This window comes from Vipera ursinii (genome assembly GCF_947247035.1).
Source record: "Vipera ursinii genome assembly, chromosome: 1".
Classification (NCBI taxonomy): Eukaryota; Metazoa; Chordata; class Lepidosauria; order Squamata; family Viperidae; genus Vipera; species Vipera ursinii.
The window spans coordinates 273,272,972-273,294,812 of NC_139512.1; the positions used below are offsets into that span (position 1 = coordinate 273,272,972).

At 45.7% G+C, this 21,841-nt stretch overlaps 1 protein-coding gene across 1 annotated transcript in view; it reads left to right on the top strand.

Annotated features, from left to right (window-relative positions):
- MTHFD1L (methylenetetrahydrofolate dehydrogenase (NADP+ dependent) 1 like) overlaps positions 1-21,841 on the top strand; it is a 146,263-nt gene that overhangs the window by 9,952 nt on the left and 114,470 nt on the right. Inside the window, exon 7 of the mRNA XM_083348729.1 lies at positions 1,012-1,151. Within this exon, the coding sequence (XP_083204855.1) occupies positions 1,012-1,151 (140 nt within the window). The remainder of the gene's footprint in view (positions 1-1,011; positions 1,152-21,841) is intronic.

Genomic DNA, 21,841 nt, shown 5'->3' on the forward strand with positions numbered 1-21,841 from the left:
TACCACGTGTATCTCTTTGGCACTGGATGCAATTAAGGTGACTAAACAAGCAACATCTGCAAGTAAAATATGTATTATCTTTAATTCAGTGTATTATGTTTTTATTTCACCTTTTTAATATATGTGCAATTGAAGGTGGTGAACATACCTAAACGTCCTTCTATTTTTCCCACAACAAACTGTGACTTGGGTTAGATTGAGAGAGAGTGACTGAGCCAAAGTCACCCCTCTGGCTTTTATGCCTAAGGGAGGCCGAGAACTCAGAGGCCCCTGGTTTCTCAGCCAGCACCTTAACTACCACACCAAACTGGATTTCATTAATGTTGTTAAAGTTGTCATTAACAGTTCTGCTATTCGCACCAAAACCACCATTCCTCATATGCATGCATAACAGCCTACTTCTAGTCTATTAGTCTATCAAACTTAATCAGGTATCTCCTGCTCTTCATCACAGGAGTCTTGGCCATAGGAAAAATTCCTAAACTCCAGTGTTGGTCTGTCCTGTTATTCTATAACAGCGATGGCGAACCTTTTAGAGACCGAGTGCCCAAACTGCAACCCAAAACCCACTTATTTATTGTCGGGTGACGGGTATGCGTGGCCCACTGGGTGGTTGTGGCCCATTGGGTGGTTGTGGCCATTGGGTGGGCGTGGCAATTGGGTGGGCATGGCTGCGGTGGTAATGGCAGACTGGGTGGGACTAAAAAGTTCAATCGATCGATTCCAACTTTATGAGATCATTTTTTTCCCCATGAGAAGTTGAAATCGATTGATTGAACCTTTTTTTTTTTGCACATGGTGGCAGAGGCCTAAAGTGAAAAAGTTTTATAAAACCCAGGTGAAGGCCTAAGACTGGGGCGATGGTGCCCGTGCCCACAAAGAGGGCTCTGCGTGCCACCTGTGGCATGCGTGCCAGAGGTTTGCCACCACGGTCCTATAAGTTGTTCACATGAGAGAGCAGTTTAGGAATACAGCTCCCACGATAATAAGTTTTGTTTCATTTTGTTTCAGCACGTACTACCCTAGATGGGAAAAAAATATTACTTTTGGGCATCCAAGGACCTTTGAAGGTTTCCTTGCAGTGTCTTCTTCAAAGAAAAGGGGTCATGACTGTGAGCTTGTCATGGAACATGAAGCAACTCCAGACAATGGTAAATATATCAAGGGTGTAATACTTTTTTCCCTAGTTTATTCCCTACTTGCCATTTTTATGGATCATTCAGAATTTTGAATATATTACAAAAGCATTTGTTCCTTCAAAAAATGTAGCATAAAAAAATCTATAAACAAAGTACATATTACTTCATCTCTAGATTTACTAGCTGGGCCCACATTTCACTATGTCCTAGTTTCTAACCATTTTTAATAAGTTCCATTTGGTTGAGTGCATATATTGCAGTAAAGGCATAAATTATGGATTGCAAAATTCACTGCACTGTACTTGCTTTCTCTTTCTTCCATTTGTGCTCTTTCTTTACTTAGTGTTTAAGACAACACATGAACAATCAAATGCATGTTTGATTGCATATATTCTTTTAGCACTAGAGAGTGAAACTGCTGTATAGAAAAGGGCTTTAATATCTAGGTATTAAATTATTGTGTACAAACAAATGTAGCATTTTCTTTCTTTGGTATGGCATTCTGTTCAAAGGAGAGCAGGCCCAGGCTGCTATCTGTGCTCTCGTTGTAGCTAGGAAGGCAATTGGGGTGCATATAGGTTACCAAAAAAAGCCTCTTCCGTTAAAGTATGTTTTTTTGGAAACCTGTAATAGAACCAGGGCTTTTTTTCTCATAGAACGCTCAGAACGGAGTTCCGGCACCTTTTTTGGATGGAACCTTGTAGGGTAGGCAAGGCGGGTTGTATGACATGTGTGAGTTCCGGCACCTTTTTCTTTTACAAAAAAAATCCCGAGTGCCGCATAGCAGAGTGAGCGCCTGTTACTCGTCGCAGCTTCTGCCAACCTAGCAGTTCAAAAGCACGTAAAAATGCAAGTAGAAAAATAGGGACCACTACGGTGGGAAGGTAACAGCGTTCCGTGCACCTTTGGCGTCTAGTCATGCCGGCCACATGACCACGGAGACGTCCTCGGACAAGCGCTGGCTCTTTGGCTTTGAAACGGAGATGAGCACCGGCCCCTAGAGTTGGAAACGACTAGCACACATGTGCGGGGGAACCTTTACCTTTAAAACCATTAATTCTAGACATTCCCAGCTTATCACATTTTTTAGCGATGCTCCAAACTTTGTAATCTTGTAAAGTTTACATCCACATCCATATTGCTATTGGACAATGTTATGCAAGACACGGAAAAGGAATAAAAGTAGCATTTCAATGGAATGAAAGGCATAAGGAAAAAAGGAATCGCAACAGAACGACATCAACACCATTCACATCGAATCATCCGTACTTTCTGCCATTACAAACCATCCTTTCTTCCCTGACATCCATGCATTGCTTCATAGATTGCCTTTTGTTCCTTCAGTTCTCGTTTCTCTTTAAGGAACTCATCAGTTCCAATTAAATATAGCTTTCTTAAGTTTCCTCTTGATCGTATTGTAGATATTTCAATTGTATATTTGTTTCGCAATTAGATCCTGATTCATTGTCTTTATAAGATCAAAAACACTTCAGTTGCTTTGTTTATACTGGTCAATGACTTTTGTATTCAATCCATGTTCATTCTTGACTTTTTCTCTTTTTCTAAGCACACCTTCTTCTTAAATAGCCTGCTTTCATTCCACATACCAACAGGGGCATAAGCTCACTCTTGCACACAGTAATTTTACTATAGTTTTGATGTACATTGTGAGGGTATTTAGTTTGCAAACCACTAGCTTTCTATCAGCGCACATAACACCAGCTTTCTACAGACGTACACACACATACTGTATTAAAATTTCTCTGCCCGTTCCCACATCATTAGTAGAGATTCTACTAAAGTATTCTGATTCATGTATTTATTCTATTTTCTGACCATTTATACATATCTTCCTGTATAAAGATAGTTCTCATTTAGCGACCACAATTGGGGCTGGCAACTTCATCACTAAGCAAAGCAGTTACTTAGTGGGAAATCACATGACGAGAACTGTGCTTTCCTTTTCCTCATTCCCAGACACTTTGGAATGGCCATCCCTTGGGTATTGGGGTTACCAGCTTGACCCTGACAAGATTAACCTGTTTCACACCTGCTGGGATAATGACCAAGAATGGAATTACTCTTTCTATTTATATTCATTGGAGAGGAAGGGACTTTAAGAGAGTGAAAAAGGCCCACAATGGGGAATGCACATCAAAAGCAATATGCTGGGTCTTAGCAGCCACAGCACACTATGCAAACAGCCTGGTGTATTCCCCATTGTGTGCATCCTTGTCTTCCTCTCTGCTGTATTCCATGTTGAGCCATTCACAAAGCATTCATTTTATTCCCCTACATGCCTTACTTCTTTCATATACTGAAAGATATTGAAAGATGCTGAGTATGTAAAAGACTTCTTTCATATACTCAGCCACCGATCTTCAACTCCGTATTTACATAAGCCTGTTCACTTATTCACGTGCTTTTTCCAAATCAGCAAAAAATAATAATATTTCTCCTATTCATATATTTCTTAGTGACCTGCTGTTAACCTTCTGAGGTAGTCCAGACAAGAAGCATGCAATGAATACTAACTTTATTGTAAGGTTAGAATTGTAAGAATCTTGTAAACTGAAAGTATCTCTCCCATCCCTCATTTTTACTCTCCCAAAACAAGGGAGGGTATCTTTTCAGATGTTTTTCCCAGTCCTCATTCCGACTCAGGTTTCAATTTTCAGACCAGGGTCTCATTACTGTTCCTCCTACTGAGGAGCAAAATCTGATCTATTCACCACTTGCTTGGCATAAACTGCACTATACTTGCCAATTTATGTTCATTGTCACTGTCACACTCCATCAATCAAATACGTTGAAACACCTTCCCAGAGACACCAAATGAATCTCCTTGTTGTTGTTGTTGATGGTGTTGATTTTCATTCATTGGCAACAGGACCAAAGGAAGTGTCGGTGCTGATGAAGCCGAGGGAAGCTTTGTCATCATGGGCTTTTTTTAAATTTTGGCTCCAGCGATTGGCTTGAGGATGCTGAGTGCAAATTCTGACAATTTCTCTGGCTCAGTCAGAATCCAGCTTCCAGTATTCCACAGGTTTCCAGAAGGTGGCAGCCAAGTCAAATAAGGTGGCTGATCTTTTTCTGTTTGGAGTTCATAATTGACACTATAAAATATGTTTTCCCTAAACTGAACAGCTGTGATGCTAAGATATGCCTCCATTGGAAAGATTCTGTTTTTACAGCTGCTTATGTTACTGTATCATTTTGTACAGGAAAATTCAGAAAAGCATAATTGTTGTCCCCAATGTCGAAACAGCCTCCTTAAATTTAAAAATTCTGGCAACTGTCCTAACTGGGTTACTCTTCATGGCATCACATTGTACTTAAATATTTATTTTGATAATTGTGCATTATAATAAAAAAAATTTTTTAATTTTATTGCAGTAATATAGAATTAGAAATAAAATAAGGAAAAAAACCTCAAATAGTGTAAGAAACTTCCCAAATGAAATAACTAAAGTGGAAAACAAAACAAAAACAAATATATGTACCTATGTGTAAGATAGTCCTCAGCTTATGACCACAATTGCTAAGCAAGTAGTTGTTAAGTCAGTTTTCCCCCACTTTACAACCTCTCTTGCCATAGTTGTTAAGTGAATCACTGCAGCCATTAGGTTAGTAGCACGGTTCTTAAATAAATCTGGCTTTTCCCTCAATTTTGCTTGTCAGAAGTTCGCAAAAGGTGATCACCTCTGACCCCGGAGCACTGCGACTGTCATAAATATGAGTCAGTTGCCTAGGGTCTGAATTTTGATCATGTGACTGGGGATCCTGCAACCGTCATAAGTGTGGAAAATGATCATGTCACTTTTTCCAATACTGTAGTAATTTCAAGCAGTCACTATACGAATGGTGGTGAGTTGAGGAAAACCTGCATATACACAGACATCTTAATTTTTTATCTTTATCAAACTCTTTCAGATTGGCTTCTCTTTTCAAGAAAATACGGTCATAAGAGTAAAACCTAATTGTTGCCTGAAAAATCTTTTGAAGGATACTTAAAGGTTAAAATTCTTTGATGACTAGACAGTAGTTAGAGAAACTTAAAATTAATCAAAATTGAATTCATGTGCTGAAGTTGAGTGCAAATCAAATCATACATTCTTTGACCTTCAATACAAATTGTTATCATGCATTCCAAATTATTCAGTGCAGTTTTTTCCCCGCATGCTGGAGTAGTGCCATTCTCTTAAGGTAGCGCATCATTTCTAGAAAAGACTGCGTGAATCTTAGAGCATTTGAATCGCCAAACGTCCAAGTGAACCATAAGAATGTTTTACATAAATTGAGAAAAATGGGAATAATTGCACTTTGAATTGTTATACTGTAACTGGTACACTCACAGTGACAGCATTTCTAAAAGAATACTGTTAATGTCTAAATTGGTTCCACATCATGAGAAACAAAAGATTCCACATTGTGAAAATTTTTCATATTGTTCTTTAATGTGCTCGAGTTCAACTCTCGTAGGTATAAAGGAATGCATAATAGATGGGAGACCACCATGAAAATGTGAAACATCCAAATTCTCAGTGAAAATGCTACCAATGCTACCTTTCACAATTCAGGTTGCAGTTTATGTATCACCATAAAGAGCCTTTGATCTTAGTCCCCACTTGATTTCTTCTCTTGATTGTGAGCAAAGCACTGTCAATGTTAAACATGTCAAGCTCTACATTTGTGTTGGCACGGCGAGGAACTTATCAGACCTTTTCTATGGAGATGAATAATAAAAAAGGTAATTTCTGCTGCTTCCATAATTAAAAACATGATTTTTTAAAAAAGAAGAAAAAAACATAGTTTTAAATAAGATTGTTTAGTAAGTATCCATCTTGGAATTTATTTGTTTATGACAGTACTTTTCCTGTTGGAAACTCACTTTTCAGGAATGGGATTTACTAATATGAAAAATAGTGTAGGGGAAAAAACCATTCCCCTCTTCTTTCTGTATTCCATTGTTATGGGGAAATTTGGAGATGGCTTTGGCTACATTAAAGGTGGTGACGCGGCTCAGCGGTTAAGACACTGGGCTTGTTGGCTGGAAAGCTGGCAGCCCAGGTTCAAGACCCGAGTGCCACGTGACGGGGTGACTTCCCATTCTTTCCCTAGCTCCTGCCCTTCTATGAAAGCATGGAAATGCAAGTAGATAACTAGGTACCACTTCGTTGGGAAGGTAACAGCGCTCCACGATGTCATCTTGGCCACATGACTTTGGAAAGGTCTTCGGACAGTGCTGGCTCAATGGCCTTGAAACGGAGATGAACACTGCCCCCTATAATCAGCAATGACTAGTGGAGTACAATCGGCAAGGACTCCTTTACCTTACCTTTGGCCCCATTAAGGGAAAAATAAAACAGTTGTGAAATACTACTGCAAATCTCTGTGTAGTGTGAATTTTGGTTTTGAGATTCATACTTTCAACCTACATTTCTTTTAGTTTTTGTGTACATATCTCTTTAGCTTAAAGATCAACATTTGTCTTCAAATATAGTTAATCCTTCCAATCTGGTAATCTTCTGATATATGGGGACTGCAAGTCTCAGAATCCCCAGTCAACAGTGCCTCCACATCTGGAGGATATCTGGTGGGAGAGGCTCGGGGATCAACTTCATGTCATCCTATGTCAGCCAATTACGTGGAACTGAATGAGGACTTGGAGATCAAGGACAGACACATTGTACCTGTCAATATGATAAGAACAAGACTAAGCATTACTTGATGACTTGTGGAATTAGCAGGGCATCGCAGCAGTAATTGGATGTCCTGCTTTACTTGAGTGGATGTGATTCTCATTAGCACAAAGCCATTGTTGGATAGCCTACTAGAATAATGTTCCCAGTTTTGAAACCATCATTCTTGTCCTGTTACGAACAGAGGAAACACCTGTGTATGATCTGCAAACATGGAAAAAAAGTTTAGTCTTTGAGATGAAAAATATAGATATATTGATTGATTGTACTGTTATATCTCCAGACTCCATAAAGATTCCCAATAGATTACTTCCTAAAACATAAAAACAGCAAAACATAAAGTCACAATACATTAATCAAGTGTTGATATAATACAAATAGGTGCAGTGCGGTCAGCTCACTCCCCAAATACCCCCTGGAAATGTTTGGCCTTCAGTAGCTTCTAGGAGGCCACAATGAGGTTCTGGCCTAACTTCAAGAGTTCATAATATGGGACCATAACTCAGAAACACTGATTGGGATCTCTTTCCCCTTTTGCCATTCAAAAAATATATCAAAAGACATTGACAGATATCTGTACTAAAATGTTAAAAGTGTCCAGCTTTGCAGGACCTTACAGGTTTAAACTTCAATATTGAACTGTATGAGGAACCTATTCGTTATCGGGGTAGTAACCATGTTATGCAACTGTGTTGATCCTGATTTGCTAATTTATGAACTGTGGCATTTGGACAAATTGTTATTTGTGCATAGTTTCAAAAACAGTCCTGGCCAAGAGAGCCTTGGTGGAGCAGTGGGCTAATGCCTCCTTAAGTAACACCAGCTGCCTGCAATTAGTGCAGGTTCGCATCCCACCAGGCTCAAGGTTGACTCAGCCTTCCATCCTTCCGAGGTAGGTAAAATGAGGACCCAGATTGTTGGGGGCAATTAAGCTGACTTTGTAATAATGCAGCTTGGTGTGTGTGTGAAAGCCCTAATAAGCAGGCATATACATAGAATGAAGGCTACTGCTAAGCTTGTAAGCCGCCCTGAGTCTTCGGAGAAGGGTGGGATATAAATGGAATTAAAATAAAATAAAATAAATATCCTTTACTTCAATAACTAGCAGCTGAGAGTGCATCTAAAAAATTCCTGGTAATTCTTATTCTTTTCAGTACCTGATTTCTTTAATAGAAACCTACCATTTGTCTTAGTGAAAAACATCCTCTTTTTAAAAACTGATTATTTGATCCTGAAGTTTGTGATGTTGCTTTAAGAAATTGATGTCAACTGTAGAGAAATGCAATCTTTATGCAGTTCTCAGTAACGCCGCATCTTGATTAGGATGAACTGGTTTATAGTGCATGAATTTGTGTTGATTTAATATTTTATGCTCTTTCTGGGAATGGGAGGGTCTTCAAAGATAATATAATCCTCTAGCATAATTCTCACTGAAATTGTAATGCTATGAACAAAAGATTCAAAGTATTTATTGGATTTAATCTTGTCCAGTTTGCTGGAAGAAAATGCTATTAAGTCGCATGAGAATGAGCATAGGAAATATTTTCCCACTCATAAGAATTGATTTCAAATGATTTTTTTTATTCACTCTTTGCAACACAATCTCATTAATGGGTTTTAAAACATTTTACAATGTGTAACTGGTTGTCCTTTGGATGAGTGTTCACATTTCTGTCAGTCTTTTATCACATTTGGTTTCAATTACAAATAGCATGTGTTTTGTGTTGGCTTTACGGGCTAACTGGAAACCATATGGTGCATTGGCAAGGAAATGGGTTTTTATTTTATATTATTATTATTATTATTATTATTATTATTATTATTATTATTATTATTATTATTATTATTCACCTTTGCTTAGTCTATGGGAGATCCTTTGGAAAGTGAAATGTACAGTGCTTACAAGATGGATCAGACCATTGAGACAGGTTGCTCTACTCCACCTCTTTGTGCAGTTGGGATAGTGTATTGTGACATTCTCAGCGCTGTCTGAGCTCTGTTGTTTGTTTGCAAGTGTTTCTCTTTTTTTTATAAGAATTTTATTGATTTTTTCATACATTCAATAGTACTTGTTCAACAAATGTATGAGTTTTACATTCTCTAATATAGATTTAATTCCTAATTCTTTATTCTTTTCTCTAGCCATTGATAAAATAAGTCCCAAGTTTGATAATATTTTGTTTCTTCTTTTTCTTTCAACCTCAAAGTCTGTCCATCTCCGCACATTCTAGTATTTTTTAAAATTATTTCTTCATCTGATGGTATTTCTTCATTTTTCCAGTATTGTGCAAATATAATTCTTGCTGCTGTTATTACATGTAAAATCAAATATATGCTTTGTTTATCAGTCTTTTCTGGCATTATACTTAATAAAAAAAGTTCAGGTTTAAAATCTACATGTTTTCCCAACATCTTAGTTTGCAAATGTTTCATTATCCATTAAAGATGTTACCTAGTTGGGTAATGAAACACCTGCAAGCAAACAACCAAGCTGAGAGCACCACAGTTCAACCCAGAGTTACATATATTCTCTTCTATGTCGGGATGCTGTGATGTATTGTCTCAATAGCACCATGTTATTACAGATTAGAGATCAGTATTAATTTATAAAGAGCAAGTCCTGCCAAACTAATTTTAATTATTTTTGTTTGAACTTCTTAGTAGTTTGTTGGAATACTATTGTATCTTGGACAAAGCAAGCCAATTAATAAAGCCTGGGCACTCCTCACATTTCATTAATGAATAAGAGGATTAGATTTCAAATAAGCTAAAGTGTATTGGAATAACACAGGGGTCAGCAACCTGAAACAGTGAAAGAGCCACTCGGAACCGGTTCCCTCACACAAGGAAAAACTAGGAGCCGCAAAAAATGTCTGCGCATGCGCGTACATGCACACTTGCACAGAACAGGGTTTGACTGAAGAGTGGAGCCAAGGCGAGATATGCACCTACCCTGCATATTTGAATTGATTGGTTAAAATTTTTTAGTTCCACTTTTCTTTTTGGACTGCACATGGCAGAGGACTGGGAGCCGCAGGAGATGGCTGAAAGAGCCGCATGCGGCTCCGGAGCCGCAGGTTGCAGACCTGTGGAATAACATAATGAGGTACAGTAGTAAACTTCAGAAAGATCCTAATAGGTATCACCATATCATAGGAAAGCAGGTCCTAAAATGTGATTGACATTATTTATATTACAGCTCTTAAACTTTCAGAAACAAGATAACCCCATTGTTCTGAACCAGCCCTCTTCTGGCCTTGTAAAGGCAAACCCCTATTTAGAAAGAAGAGACTGGAGAGCGTCCAAGGCTAAAAGGCATCCGCCAAGATTTATTACGCAGTTAACAAAAACACTAGAGCTTGTCTTCTCAAGCGGAAAAGTTGCTTTCAGCAACCAGCCCCTCCCCAAACACTCCTTTTATAGAGAGCTCAGGGCGTGGTCTCCCTGTGCCTCCTCCCGAGGAGTCCCACATTCTTTCTTTGTTTGTTCCTGCTCGACTGCCTCCTGCGTCGGGCGTCCTTGAACAGGGCCAGCTGTGGGTCATCATCTTCCGCACTATCGGGCTCACGCAGCTGAGAAGAGGGCCCCGGCTGGGAACTCTGCCAAGCCTCCACGCCATCATCAACCGGTTCGTCTCCCACACGGTCCTCCTCCCCCTCATCTGAGTCATCCGACACATCTGAGCCGGCTGCCGAAACCACAGGCTGGCCCTGAGTCACAACACTATCCCGCACCGCAGGGCCCTTCCCCCGGGTCTGCCGATCCGGATGCAGGCTTGGTCACTGACGCCCGCTGACGCTTCTTCGGGCAAGAAGCAGCCAAATGTCCAGGGTCCCCACAGTAAAAACACAACCCCTCCGATCGTCGTCTGTCCATTTCCGTCACCGATAGACGGGACCTGGCGGCACCCAGCTCCATTGGCTCCTCCCTCTGGACTGGGGGCTCACGCACAACAGGGGCGGCAGGGGTCTGTGGGGTGGCACGGCGACTCTTACGCTGCTGCAGCCGGGCATCGATCCGCAGACAAAGATGGATCAGCCCATTCAGGTCTGAGGGAATGTCCACGCGGGCCAGCTCATCCAACATCTCCTCTGACAAGCCATCCTGAAAGGCATCCACGAGCGCAGCCTCATTCCAGGCGGAATCCTGGCTAAGCAGCCGGAAATCGCTGATATAGGCCTGTAGAGGGCGCTGACCCTGCCTCAAAGCTTTCAGGCGTCGGGTGGCAGTCTGCGCCTTAATCGGGTCCTCGTACATGAGGCGCATATGGTCACAAAACCCCCCAAAGTTATCCAACAAAGGGCTAGGCTGTGCCAACAGAGGCGTGCCCCAACGAGCTGCATCTCCCGACAGAAGGCTCAACATGAATCCCACCTTATCTCGGTCAGTGGGGAAATCAGCTGCTCTCACGCTGATATAAAGCTGGCATTGTCCCAGGAAGGCAGGAAACAGTTCTGGTTTACCAGCAAATTTATCCGGCATAGCTATCTGACATTTCCTCCTGGGTGGGGGTGCAGCATGTACCTGAGCTTGCAGTTGTGCCACCTGAGCTGCCAGCAAAGTGAGTTGCTGGGTGAGCTGGGCATTCTCGGCAAGAAGCTGCTCCATCGTAGTAATAAGGGGTGGGTGGCTGAAAGCAAACTGTTCTGAACCAGCCCTCTTCTGGCCTTGTAAAGGCAAACCCCTATTTAGAAAGAAGAGACTGGAGAGCGTCCAAGGCTAAAAGGCATCCGCCAAAATTTATTACGCAGTTAACAAAAACACTAGAGCTTGTCTTCTCAAGCGGAAAAGTTGCTTTCAGCAACCAGCCCCTCCCCAAACACTCCTTTTATAGAGAGCTCAGGGCGTGGTCTCCCTGTGCCTCCTCCCGAGGAGTCCCACATTCTTTCTTTGTTTGTTCCTGCTCGACTGCCTCCTGCGTCGGGCGTCCTTGAACAGGGCCAGCTGTGGGTCATCATCTTCCGCACTATCGGGCTCACGCAGCTGAGAAGAGGGCCCCGGCTGGGAACTCTGCCAAGCCTCCACGCCATCATCAACCGGTTCGTCTCCCACACGGTCCTCCTCCCCCTCATCTGAGTCATCCGACAAATCTGAGCCGGCTGCCGAAACCACAGGCTGGCCCTGAGTCACAACACCCATAAACTGCCCTGATGTCAATAACCCATGTCCTTATCGCTATCCAGGTCTGCCTTTGAAGACTTTTCTGTATGTTTCAGCTGTTTTTTTTAAAAAGCAGCAGCTACTGTAGGTTTTAGGTGGGGCATATGTACCATTGTAAAAATAGCACAATTTAAATTTGGAATGTGGGTTGCCAGTAAGTTTCCCAGCCTAAGCCAAATGCTGTTATTACTTTTAATAACATTACTTTTAAAGACCATTGAGACAGGTTGCTCTACTCCACCTCTTTGTGCAGTTGGGATAGTGTATTGTGACATTCTCAGCGCTGTCTGAGCTCTGTTGTTTGTTTGCAAGTGTTTCTCTTTTTTTTATAAGAATTTTATTGATTTTTTCATACATTCAATAGTACTTGTTCAACAAATGTATGAGTTTTACATTCTCTAATATAGATTTAATTCCTAATTCTTTATTCTTTTCTCTAGCCATTGATAAAATAAGTCCCAAGTTTGATAATATTTTGTTTCTTCTTTTTCTTTCAACCTCAAAGTCTGTCCATCTCCGCACATTCTAGTATTTTTTAAAATTATTTCTTCATCTGATGGTATTTCTTCATTTTTCCAGTATTGTGCAAATATAATTCTTGCTGCTGTTATTACATGTAAAATCAAATATATGCTTTGTTTATCAGTCTTTTCTGGCATTATACTTAATAAAAAAAGTTCAGGTTTAAAATCTACATGTTTTCCCAACATCTTAGTTTGCAAATGTTTCATTATCCATTAAAGATGTTACCTAGTTGGGTAATGAAACACCTGCAAGCAAACAACCAAGCTGAGAGCACCACAGTTCAACCCAGAGTTACATATATTCTCTTCTATGTCGGGATGCTGTGATGTATTGTCTCAATAGCACCATGTTATTACAGATTAGAGATCAGTATTAATTTATAAAGAGCAAGTCCTGCCAAACTAATTTTAATTATTTTTGTTTGAACTTCTTAGTAGTTTGTTGGAATACTATTGTATCTTGGACAAAGCAAGCCAATTAATAAAGCCTGGGCACTCCTCACATTTCATTAATGAATAAGAGGATTAGATTTCAAATAAGCTAAAGTGTATTGGAATAACACAGGGGTCAGCAACCTGAAACAGTGAAAGAGCCACTCGGAACCGGTTCCCTCACACAAGGAAAAACTAGGAGCCGCAAAAAATGTCTGCGCATGCGCGTACATGCACACTTGCACAGAACAGGGTTTGACTGAAGAGTGGAGCCAAGGCGAGATATGCACCTACCCTGCATATTTGAATTGATTGGTTAAAATTTTTTAGTTCCACTTTTCTTTTTGGACTGCACATGGCAGAGGACTGGGAGCCGCAGGAGATGGCTGAAAGAGCCGCATGCGGCTCCGGAGCCGCAGGTTGCAGACCTGTGGAATAACATAATGAGGTACAGTAGTAAACTTCAGAAAGATCCTAATAGGTATCACCATATCATAGGAAAGCAGGTCCTAAAATGTGATTGACATTATTTATATTACAGCTCTTAAACTTTCAGAAACAAGATAACCCCATTGTTCTGAACCAGCCCTCTTCTGGCCTTGTAAAGGCAAACCCCTATTTAGAAAGAAGAGACTGGAGAGCGTCCAAGGCTAAAAGGCATCCGCCAAGATTTATTACGCAGTTAACAAAAACACTAGAGCTTGTCTTCTCAAGCGGAAAAGTTGCTTTCAGCAACCAGCCCCTCCCCAAACACTCCTTTTATAGAGAGCTCAGGGCGTGGTCTCCCTGTGCCTCCTCCCGAGGAGTCCCACATTCTTTCTTTGTTTGTTCCTGCTCGACTGCCTCCTGCGTCGGGCGTCCTTGAACAGGGCCAGCTGTGGGTCATCATCTTCCGCACTATCGGGCTCACGCAGCTGAGAAGAGGGCCCCGGCTGGGAACTCTGCCAAGCCTCCACGCCATCATCAACCGGTTCGTCTCCCACACGGTCCTCCTCCCCCTCATCTGAGTCATCCGACACATCTGAGCCGGCTGCCGAAACCACAGGCTGGCCCTGAGTCACAACACTATCCCGCACCGCAGGGCCCTTCCCCCGGGTCTGCCGATCCGGATGCGGTCGGGATGGGAACTGTTCGTGAAACGCAGTCACCAACGCAGGGGCATGAACGGCGGTCGCGTCTTCCCATGTGAAGTCCTCCGGCCCGTACCCTTTCCACTCGATTAGGTACTGGAAGCGACCTTTCAGCCAGCGGGAATCCCTGATGCTGGCGACCTCGTACTCGGGGGTGCTGCCTCCATCACGAGTTCCTGATGGGGGAGGTTCCGCTTGGCGAAGTGGACAGGCCGGTTGTTCGGGGACCAACAAGGACCGATGGAAGACGGGGTGCACGCGCAGGGAACGTGGCAGAGTTAAACGATAGGCGACCGGATTGATGACGGCCTCGACTGGGAACGGTCCAAGGTAACGGTGGTCCAGCTTCCTCGCCGGCCGAGTGGATGGTAGGTTCCTGGTGGACAGCCAGACCCGATCCCCCACCGATAGTGGAGGCGTATCCCTTCTCGACCGATCGGCGAACCTCTTGTAGTCGGCTTTGGCCTTCTCCAGCTGCCGTCGCACCAACCGATGGATCGCCTGTAACTCCGCCATAAATTCGTTCGCTGCCGGCTCCGATGAGTCCACGGGAGAAAGGGGGAAAAACCGGGGGTGATAACCCACGTTGGCCAAGAACGGTGTCATCTGCGTGGAGGTGTGCTGCGAGTTGTTAAAGGCAAACTTGGCTATGGCCAAATAGTCCACCCAATTGTCCTGCTGCAGGTTAACGTAGCAGCGCAGATACTGCTCTAAGATGCCGATGACCTTCTCGGTACCCCCGTCGGTCTGAGGATGATGCGCGGACGAGAGGCAAACCTTAATGTCCAATGCCCGCATCAACTCCTGCCAGAAGCGGGCTGTAAACTGGGCCCCCCTATCGGAGACGACTCTATCGGGAAGGCCATGCAGCCGGAACACCTGTTGGATGAACATGCGACTAGTGGCGCGAGCTGACGGTAAGCCGCGACAGGGGATGAAGTGCGCCATCTTGGTCAACATGTCCACCACCACAAACACTGTCGTGAAGCCGGAGGATGGGGGTAGATCCGTCAGAAAGTCCATGGACACAGCCCCCCAGGGTCTCTTGGGTGTTGGCAAGGGCTGCAGTAAACCAGGCGGGGCCCCTGTCGCTGACTTGGCCTGCCTGCAAGGAATGCAGGAGGTGACATAAGACTGGACATCGTGTCGGACTCGGGGCCACCAGAAGGTACGGGAGACCAGGTTCAGAGTCTTGAACAGGCCAAAATGCCCCGCAGCCGGGTTATCATGACACTGGCTGAGGACGAGTCCCCTGAGTGGCCCTCCTGGAACATAGAGCCGGTCACGATAATACAGGAGTCCATCCGCGACCGACCAAGGCGAATCTGGCCCCACCTCTTCCTTCCGCTGAGCCACCCACGCCTCCTGCTGCTGCGCCTCCCGGATCCGAGCCCGTATATCCACCGGCTCCCGCACCGCAGCAAAAGACTCGACGGGGATCACTGTCCTGGGCGGAAGCTTGTCTTCCGCTCGGGTGTATTCGGGCTTTCTGGACAGAGCATCCGCTCTCTGGTTGTGCCCGCTTGGTATGTACCGCACCCGGAAGTCAAACCTCGCAAAGAAGAGGGACCACCGGATCTGGCGTTGATTCAAATTCCGAGCGGTCTGCAGGCTTTCCAGATTCTTGTGGTCCGTCCGGACCTCGATCTGATGCCGCGCCCCCTCCAGATGATGCCTCCAAGCCTCGAACGCCGCCTTGATGGCCAGCAGCTCCTTCTCCCAGATGGTATAGTTGCGCTCCGAGGGGTTCAATTTCCGAGAGTGATACGCGCAAGGGAAAAGGGTACCGCTGGGCGTCGTTGCCTGGAGTAACACGGCCCCAATGGCAATGTCGGAGGCGTCCGCCTCCACGACAAACGGCCGTTGCGGGTCGGGATGTTTCAAGATGGGCTCCTTCATGAAGGCGTCCTTCAAAGCCTGGAACGCCTGTTGTTCGGGGGCGTTCCACTGGAACCGAGTCTTCTTCTGCAGGAGCCGGGTGAGGGGGGCTGTCAAGGCAGCAAAGCCAGGGATGAATGTCCGATAGTAGTTGGCAAATCCAAGGAGTCGCTGAACGTCCTTCACGCGACGCGGGGGTTGCCAACTCTGCAACGACTCGACTTTACTCGGCTCCATGGCGATGCCCTCAGGAGAAATGCGGTGACCCAGGAAATCGATGGTCACCTGGTAGAACTGGCACTTCTCCAACTTGGCAAACAGCCGATGTTCCCGGAGGCGCTGCAGGACCTGACGGAGATGCTGATGATGCGCTTCACGCGACGGGGAGTAAATCAGGATGTCGTCCAAGTAAATCACGACAAACTGGTCCAACAGATCCCGAAAGATATCGTTCATAAAATGCTGAAACACAGCGGGGGCGTTGGTCAGGCCAAACGGCATCACCGTGTACTCGAAATGTCCATAGCGAGTACCAAACGCCGTCTTCCACTCATCACCCGGCCGAACCCTGACGAGGTTGTAAGCTCCACGCAGGTCCAGTTTCGTGAAGATCTTAGCCTCCCGGAGTCGGTCCAAGAGCTCGGGGATGAGGGGCAGCGGGTAGCAGTTACGCACCGTGATGGCGTTGAGTTTCCGGTAGTCACAGCAAAGCCGTAACTCGCCTGACTTCTTTTTGACGAAGAGCACGGGCGCAGACACTGGCGAGGACGAGGGCCGGATGAAACCACGAGCCAAATTCTTTGTCAGGAAGTCCCGCAATGCAGCCAACTCGGGCTCCGACATGGAGTACAAACGCCCCACTGGGAGAGGCGCATCAGGGACTAGATCAATGGAACAGTCATAGGGCCTGTGCGGGGGTAATTGGTCCGCCTCTGACTCGCTGAACACATCAGCAAAGTCGGACAGTTCGGGAGGCAAGGAAACCCCTGAGGAACCCTCCACCTGGCCGGCACAGATATGGCGGGTGTGGTCCACGCACTGCAAACTTGGGAAGGTGACCAAGTTCTGAGACCAATAGATCTGTGGATCATGCGCCCGGAGCCACGCCAGTCCCAAGACCACGGGGAAGTGCAGATCCGAAGTGACGTAAAACTGAATGGCCTCCACATGGGTACTGATGGCCATACACACGGGTTGCGTGGCGGCCGTAATAGGCCCGGACAGGAGCACTCGACCATCGATGGTCTCCACAAGCATGGGCGGATCCACTGGACACTGGGGAACAGCCCATTTGGCCACAAAGGCCGAATCCATAAAGTTAGTGGTAGCCCCAGAGTCAATTAAGGCATGGACCGGAATCCCCTCTGGCTTGCCAGGAAGGATCAGTCGTGCCTCCAAAATCAAATGCCGTGGAGGTTCACAGGCACCGTCGGAACGGCGTCGCTCAGCGTGGTCGTTGTGGGTCGCCCGATCTTTCACACCGTCTAGATCGGGCTCGGGCTGTTTCCCGATAGCAAAGCAGGGGACTTTCTCGGGGCAGGCTTGGTCACTGACGCCCGCTGACGCTTCTTCGGGCAAGAAGCAGCCAAATGTCCAGGGTCCCCACAGTAAAAACACAACCCCTCCGATCGTCGTCTGTCCATTTCCGTCACCGATAGACGGGACCTGGCGGCACCCAGCTCCATTGGCTCCTCCCTCTGGACTGGGGGCTCACGCACAACAGGGGCGGCAGGGGTCTGTGGGGTGGCACGGCGACTCTTACGCTGCTGCAGCCGGGCATCGATCCGCAGACAAAGATGGATCAGCCCATTCAGGTCTGAGGGAATGTCCACGCGGGCCAGCTCATCCAACATCTCCTCTGACAAGCCATCCTGAAAGGCATCCACGAGCGCAGCCTCATTCCAGGCGGAATCCTGGCTAAGCAGCCGGAAATCGCTGATATAGGCCTGTAGAGGGCGCTGACCCTGCCTCAAAGCTTTCAGGCGTCGGGTGGCAGTCTGCGCCTTAATCGGGTCCTCGTACATGAGGCGCATATGGTCACAAAACCCCCCAAAGTTATCCAACAAAGGGCTAGGCTGTGCCAACAGAGGCGTGCCCCAACGAGCTGCATCTCCCGACAGAAGGCTCAACATGAATCCCACCTTATCTCGGTCAGTGGGGAAATCAGCTGCTCTCACGCTGATATAAAGCTGGCATTGTCCCAGGAAGGCAGGAAACAGTTCTGGTTTACCAGCAAATTTATCCGGCATAGCTATCTGACATTTCCTCCTGGGTGGGGGTGCAGCATGTACCTGAGCTTGCAGTTGTGCCACCTGAGCTGCCAGCAAAGTGAGTTGCTGGGTGAGCTGGGCATTCTCGGCAAGAAGCTGCTCCATCGTAGTAATAAGGGGTGGGTGGCTGAAAGCAAACTGTTCTGAACCAGCCCTCTTCTGGCCTTGTAAAGGCAAACCCCTATTTAGAAAGAAGAGACTGGAGAGCGTCCAAGGCTAAAAGGCATCCGCCAAAATTTATTACGCAGTTAACAAAAACACTAGAGCTTGTCTTCTCAAGCGGAAAAGTTGCTTTCAGCAACCAGCCCCTCCCCAAACACTCCTTTTATAGAGAGCTCAGGGCGTGGTCTCCCTGTGCCTCCTCCCGAGGAGTCCCACATTCTTTCTTTGTTTGTTCCTGCTCGACTGCCTCCTGCGTCGGGCGTCCTTGAACAGGGCCAGCTGTGGGTCATCATCTTCCGCACTATCGGGCTCACGCAGCTGAGAAGAGGGCCCCGGCTGGGAACTCTGCCAAGCCTCCACGCCATCATCAACCGGTTCGTCTCCCACACGGTCCTCCTCCCCCTCATCTGAGTCATCCGACAAATCTGAGCCGGCTGCCGAAACCACAGGCTGGCCCTGAGTCACAACACCCATAAACTGCCCTGATGTCAATAACCCATGTCCTTATCGCTATCCAGGTCTGCCTTTGAAGACTTTTCTGTATGTTTCAGCTGTTTTTTTTAAAAAGCAGCAGCTACTGTAGGTTTTAGGTGGGGCATATGTACCATTGTAAAAATAGCACAATTTAAATTTGGAATGTGGGTTGCCAGTAAGTTTCCCAGCCTAAGCCAAATGCTGTTATTACTTTTAATAACATTACTTTTAAAGTCCTACCTGGTATAGCCCTAGAATATATGAGACAACCCCACATCAGATCTTAGCCTGCTCCTCTAGTCATCTACAAAAGTCACAGTGGCCGCCTCTGCTCCTCCTGAGGTTACATTGGGTACAGAGACATGACAGGTCTTGTAATGGTATGTGGGAGTGACCTTGGCAGACAAGAGGAAGAGCCACAGTCTAGACCAGGTGTAGGCAACCTTGGCTCTTTTATGACTCGTGGACTTCAGCTCCCAGAATTCCTGAGCCAGCATGGCTCAGCTTGGAAACCTATCTTTTCCCTCAGCATGGCTGGCTCAGGAATTCTGGGAGTTGAAGTCCACAAGTCATAAAAGAGCCAAGGTTGCCTACCTCTGGTCTAGACCATGCTCAGATAAGAAGCACCTGAGCTCACGAAAGGAATGGGGACATAGCAAACATCTCAGAAGGGACCCTTCCTAGGCTGTTGGCCTGTAAAGATAAAGGGAGAGAGAGAGATGTACTTTCAGACTTGAAAGATTCTGTTAATATAAGCCTACAATTAAAAATAGAGCTAATCGGGGTCTTGTCTAGTGCGCCTCACAAGGCTGACACTTGCCTATGATAATCTCCACCTTGAGGAACTCACCCTCATCAGAAAATGGTGCAACCCCCACCTTATTGACATTATGTGGAGGGAGCGGCAGAGAAGGACAGGAGGAAAAACTGCTACCAAGGGACAGTCAGATAAGTGGGGCTTGAGCCGGGGCCAAGAAAATAAATTGAGAAAACGTACAGTATGAGACAAGCCTCTTTCCTTAGCTCATATAAAGATAAAGGAAAGGAGGGAGGAAGCACATTTAGACATGCATGATTCTGTTATTATAAGGGTTACACTAAAAGTAACGCCTAACCTACATGGCCTCGGTGTTTTAGTCTGGTCTACCTAGTGGGGTTGTAAAGGTAAAGGTTCCCCCGCACATGCGTGCTAGTTGTTTCCGACTCTAGGGGCCGGTGCTCATCTCCATTTCAAAGCCGAAGAGCCAGCGCTTGTCTGAGGACGTCTCCATGGTCATGTGGCCGACATGACTAGACACCAAAGGTACATGGAACGCTGTTACCTTCCCACCGTAGTGGTCCTTATTTTTCTACTTGCATATTTACGTGCTTTGGAACTGCTAGGTTGGCAGAAGCTGGGAAGAGTAACAGGCGCGCACTCTGTTACACGGCACTCGGGATTTGACCCGCCAAACTGCCGATCTTCTGATCGACAAGCTCAGCGTCCTAACCCACTGTGCCACCGCGTCCCTGGCAGTGGGGTTGACAACATTTCAAAAACAAGTTTATTTCAGCAAGAACGTGTCCCCAGTTAAAAGACTGAATGCATCTCTCTCGCTCTCTCTCTTTTTTTAATTGGGATTGTACTGCTAGGCTACTGTATTTTCCGGCGTATAAGACAACTTTTTTTATTGAAAAGTTTTTCAATACATTTTATCTTTAACAATCCCTCCCCCCACCCCCCACCCAACCCTTCCTAGCCCTCCCTAACCCTCCCTAACGACTTTTTAACCCATGAAAATCACCTCAAAAGTTGGGGGGTCGTCTTATACACCGATTCATCTTATACACAGGAAAAATACCTCTCGGATCTTTTCTCTTTTCTGCTGGGCGGCGGGATCACTGGGTGAATGGAGGTAGGCATGGCGACCCGTGGTAAAGCGGCTGACGGCGAACGGGTGATGGAGGGCAAACTCTCGTCTGCTTCTGGGGCGGCTACTGCAGCTGCCACCGTTGCTCTCTAGGACTGGCCATGCTAGCGCCTCCAATGCTGGCTGTAGGAAGGGAGCACCTTTGCTCCCGCCGAGGCACCGCCTGACTCGCGCCAACCAGAAGAATTGCTTGCCCGGTCACGGAGTGCGGAACTGAGAGCAGCAGCGCACCAGGCGAGAGAGCTCAGAGAAAAGAAGGCGAGGCGCCCATTTGGCGGGGAAGGAGCAAAGCTGGGTAAATCACAGAGCAGGCGGAGCAGAGAAACGTTACAGGGGAAAAGGGGGTGGGGTTTAAAAGGCAAGGCGGGCGGCATGTGGAGACGTTCTGCAGTTAAAAGTAACGAAGGAGCCTCCGGGCGCTTTCTGGATCGGATTGTGCAAACTGAGCGTGCCGCTACAGTCCTCGTGTTTCCCAGGGTTGCCTGTCGTGCCAGAGGTATTCCCTGTAGCCCCAGATTCTTTAGCTCCCCACTTTCCTTAATTCGGGCGAATTTTGTGCTCCGTGGAGAAACATTAATACGCAAATGCCGTTTGTTTAACCGCACAAAACTCGGGGGAAACCTTGGTATTTGGGAACGGAAAGGCTTAAGCCTTTTCATTTCTGTTTTATGCACGGGCTGGGAGGGTCACAAAGTTTACCTCTTTTATTTTAGCAACATCGTGGCACTTATAAAAAAAAGGGTACTAATGCTAAACGAGTTGTTAATATGCAGATTGTGTGCCAGGAAGTGAAATATTGAGTTATTAGCCCAAACCCTATAATTTAACACGAAAAGTAGGGGGTTGTCTTATACGCCGGGTCGTCTTATACGCCGGAAAATACGGTACTTCTTTTCTTTCTTGCCATTTTATTCAGCCCAGAATCCATTAAGACTGGGGCAGATTATCTCGCTATTGTTAATAAACACATATAAATAAGCGAAACCATGGTTGAGATCTACGTTTGTATTACATCTGAGTTCATATAACATTAAATATAAATTAGCAAGGCACCCAGATT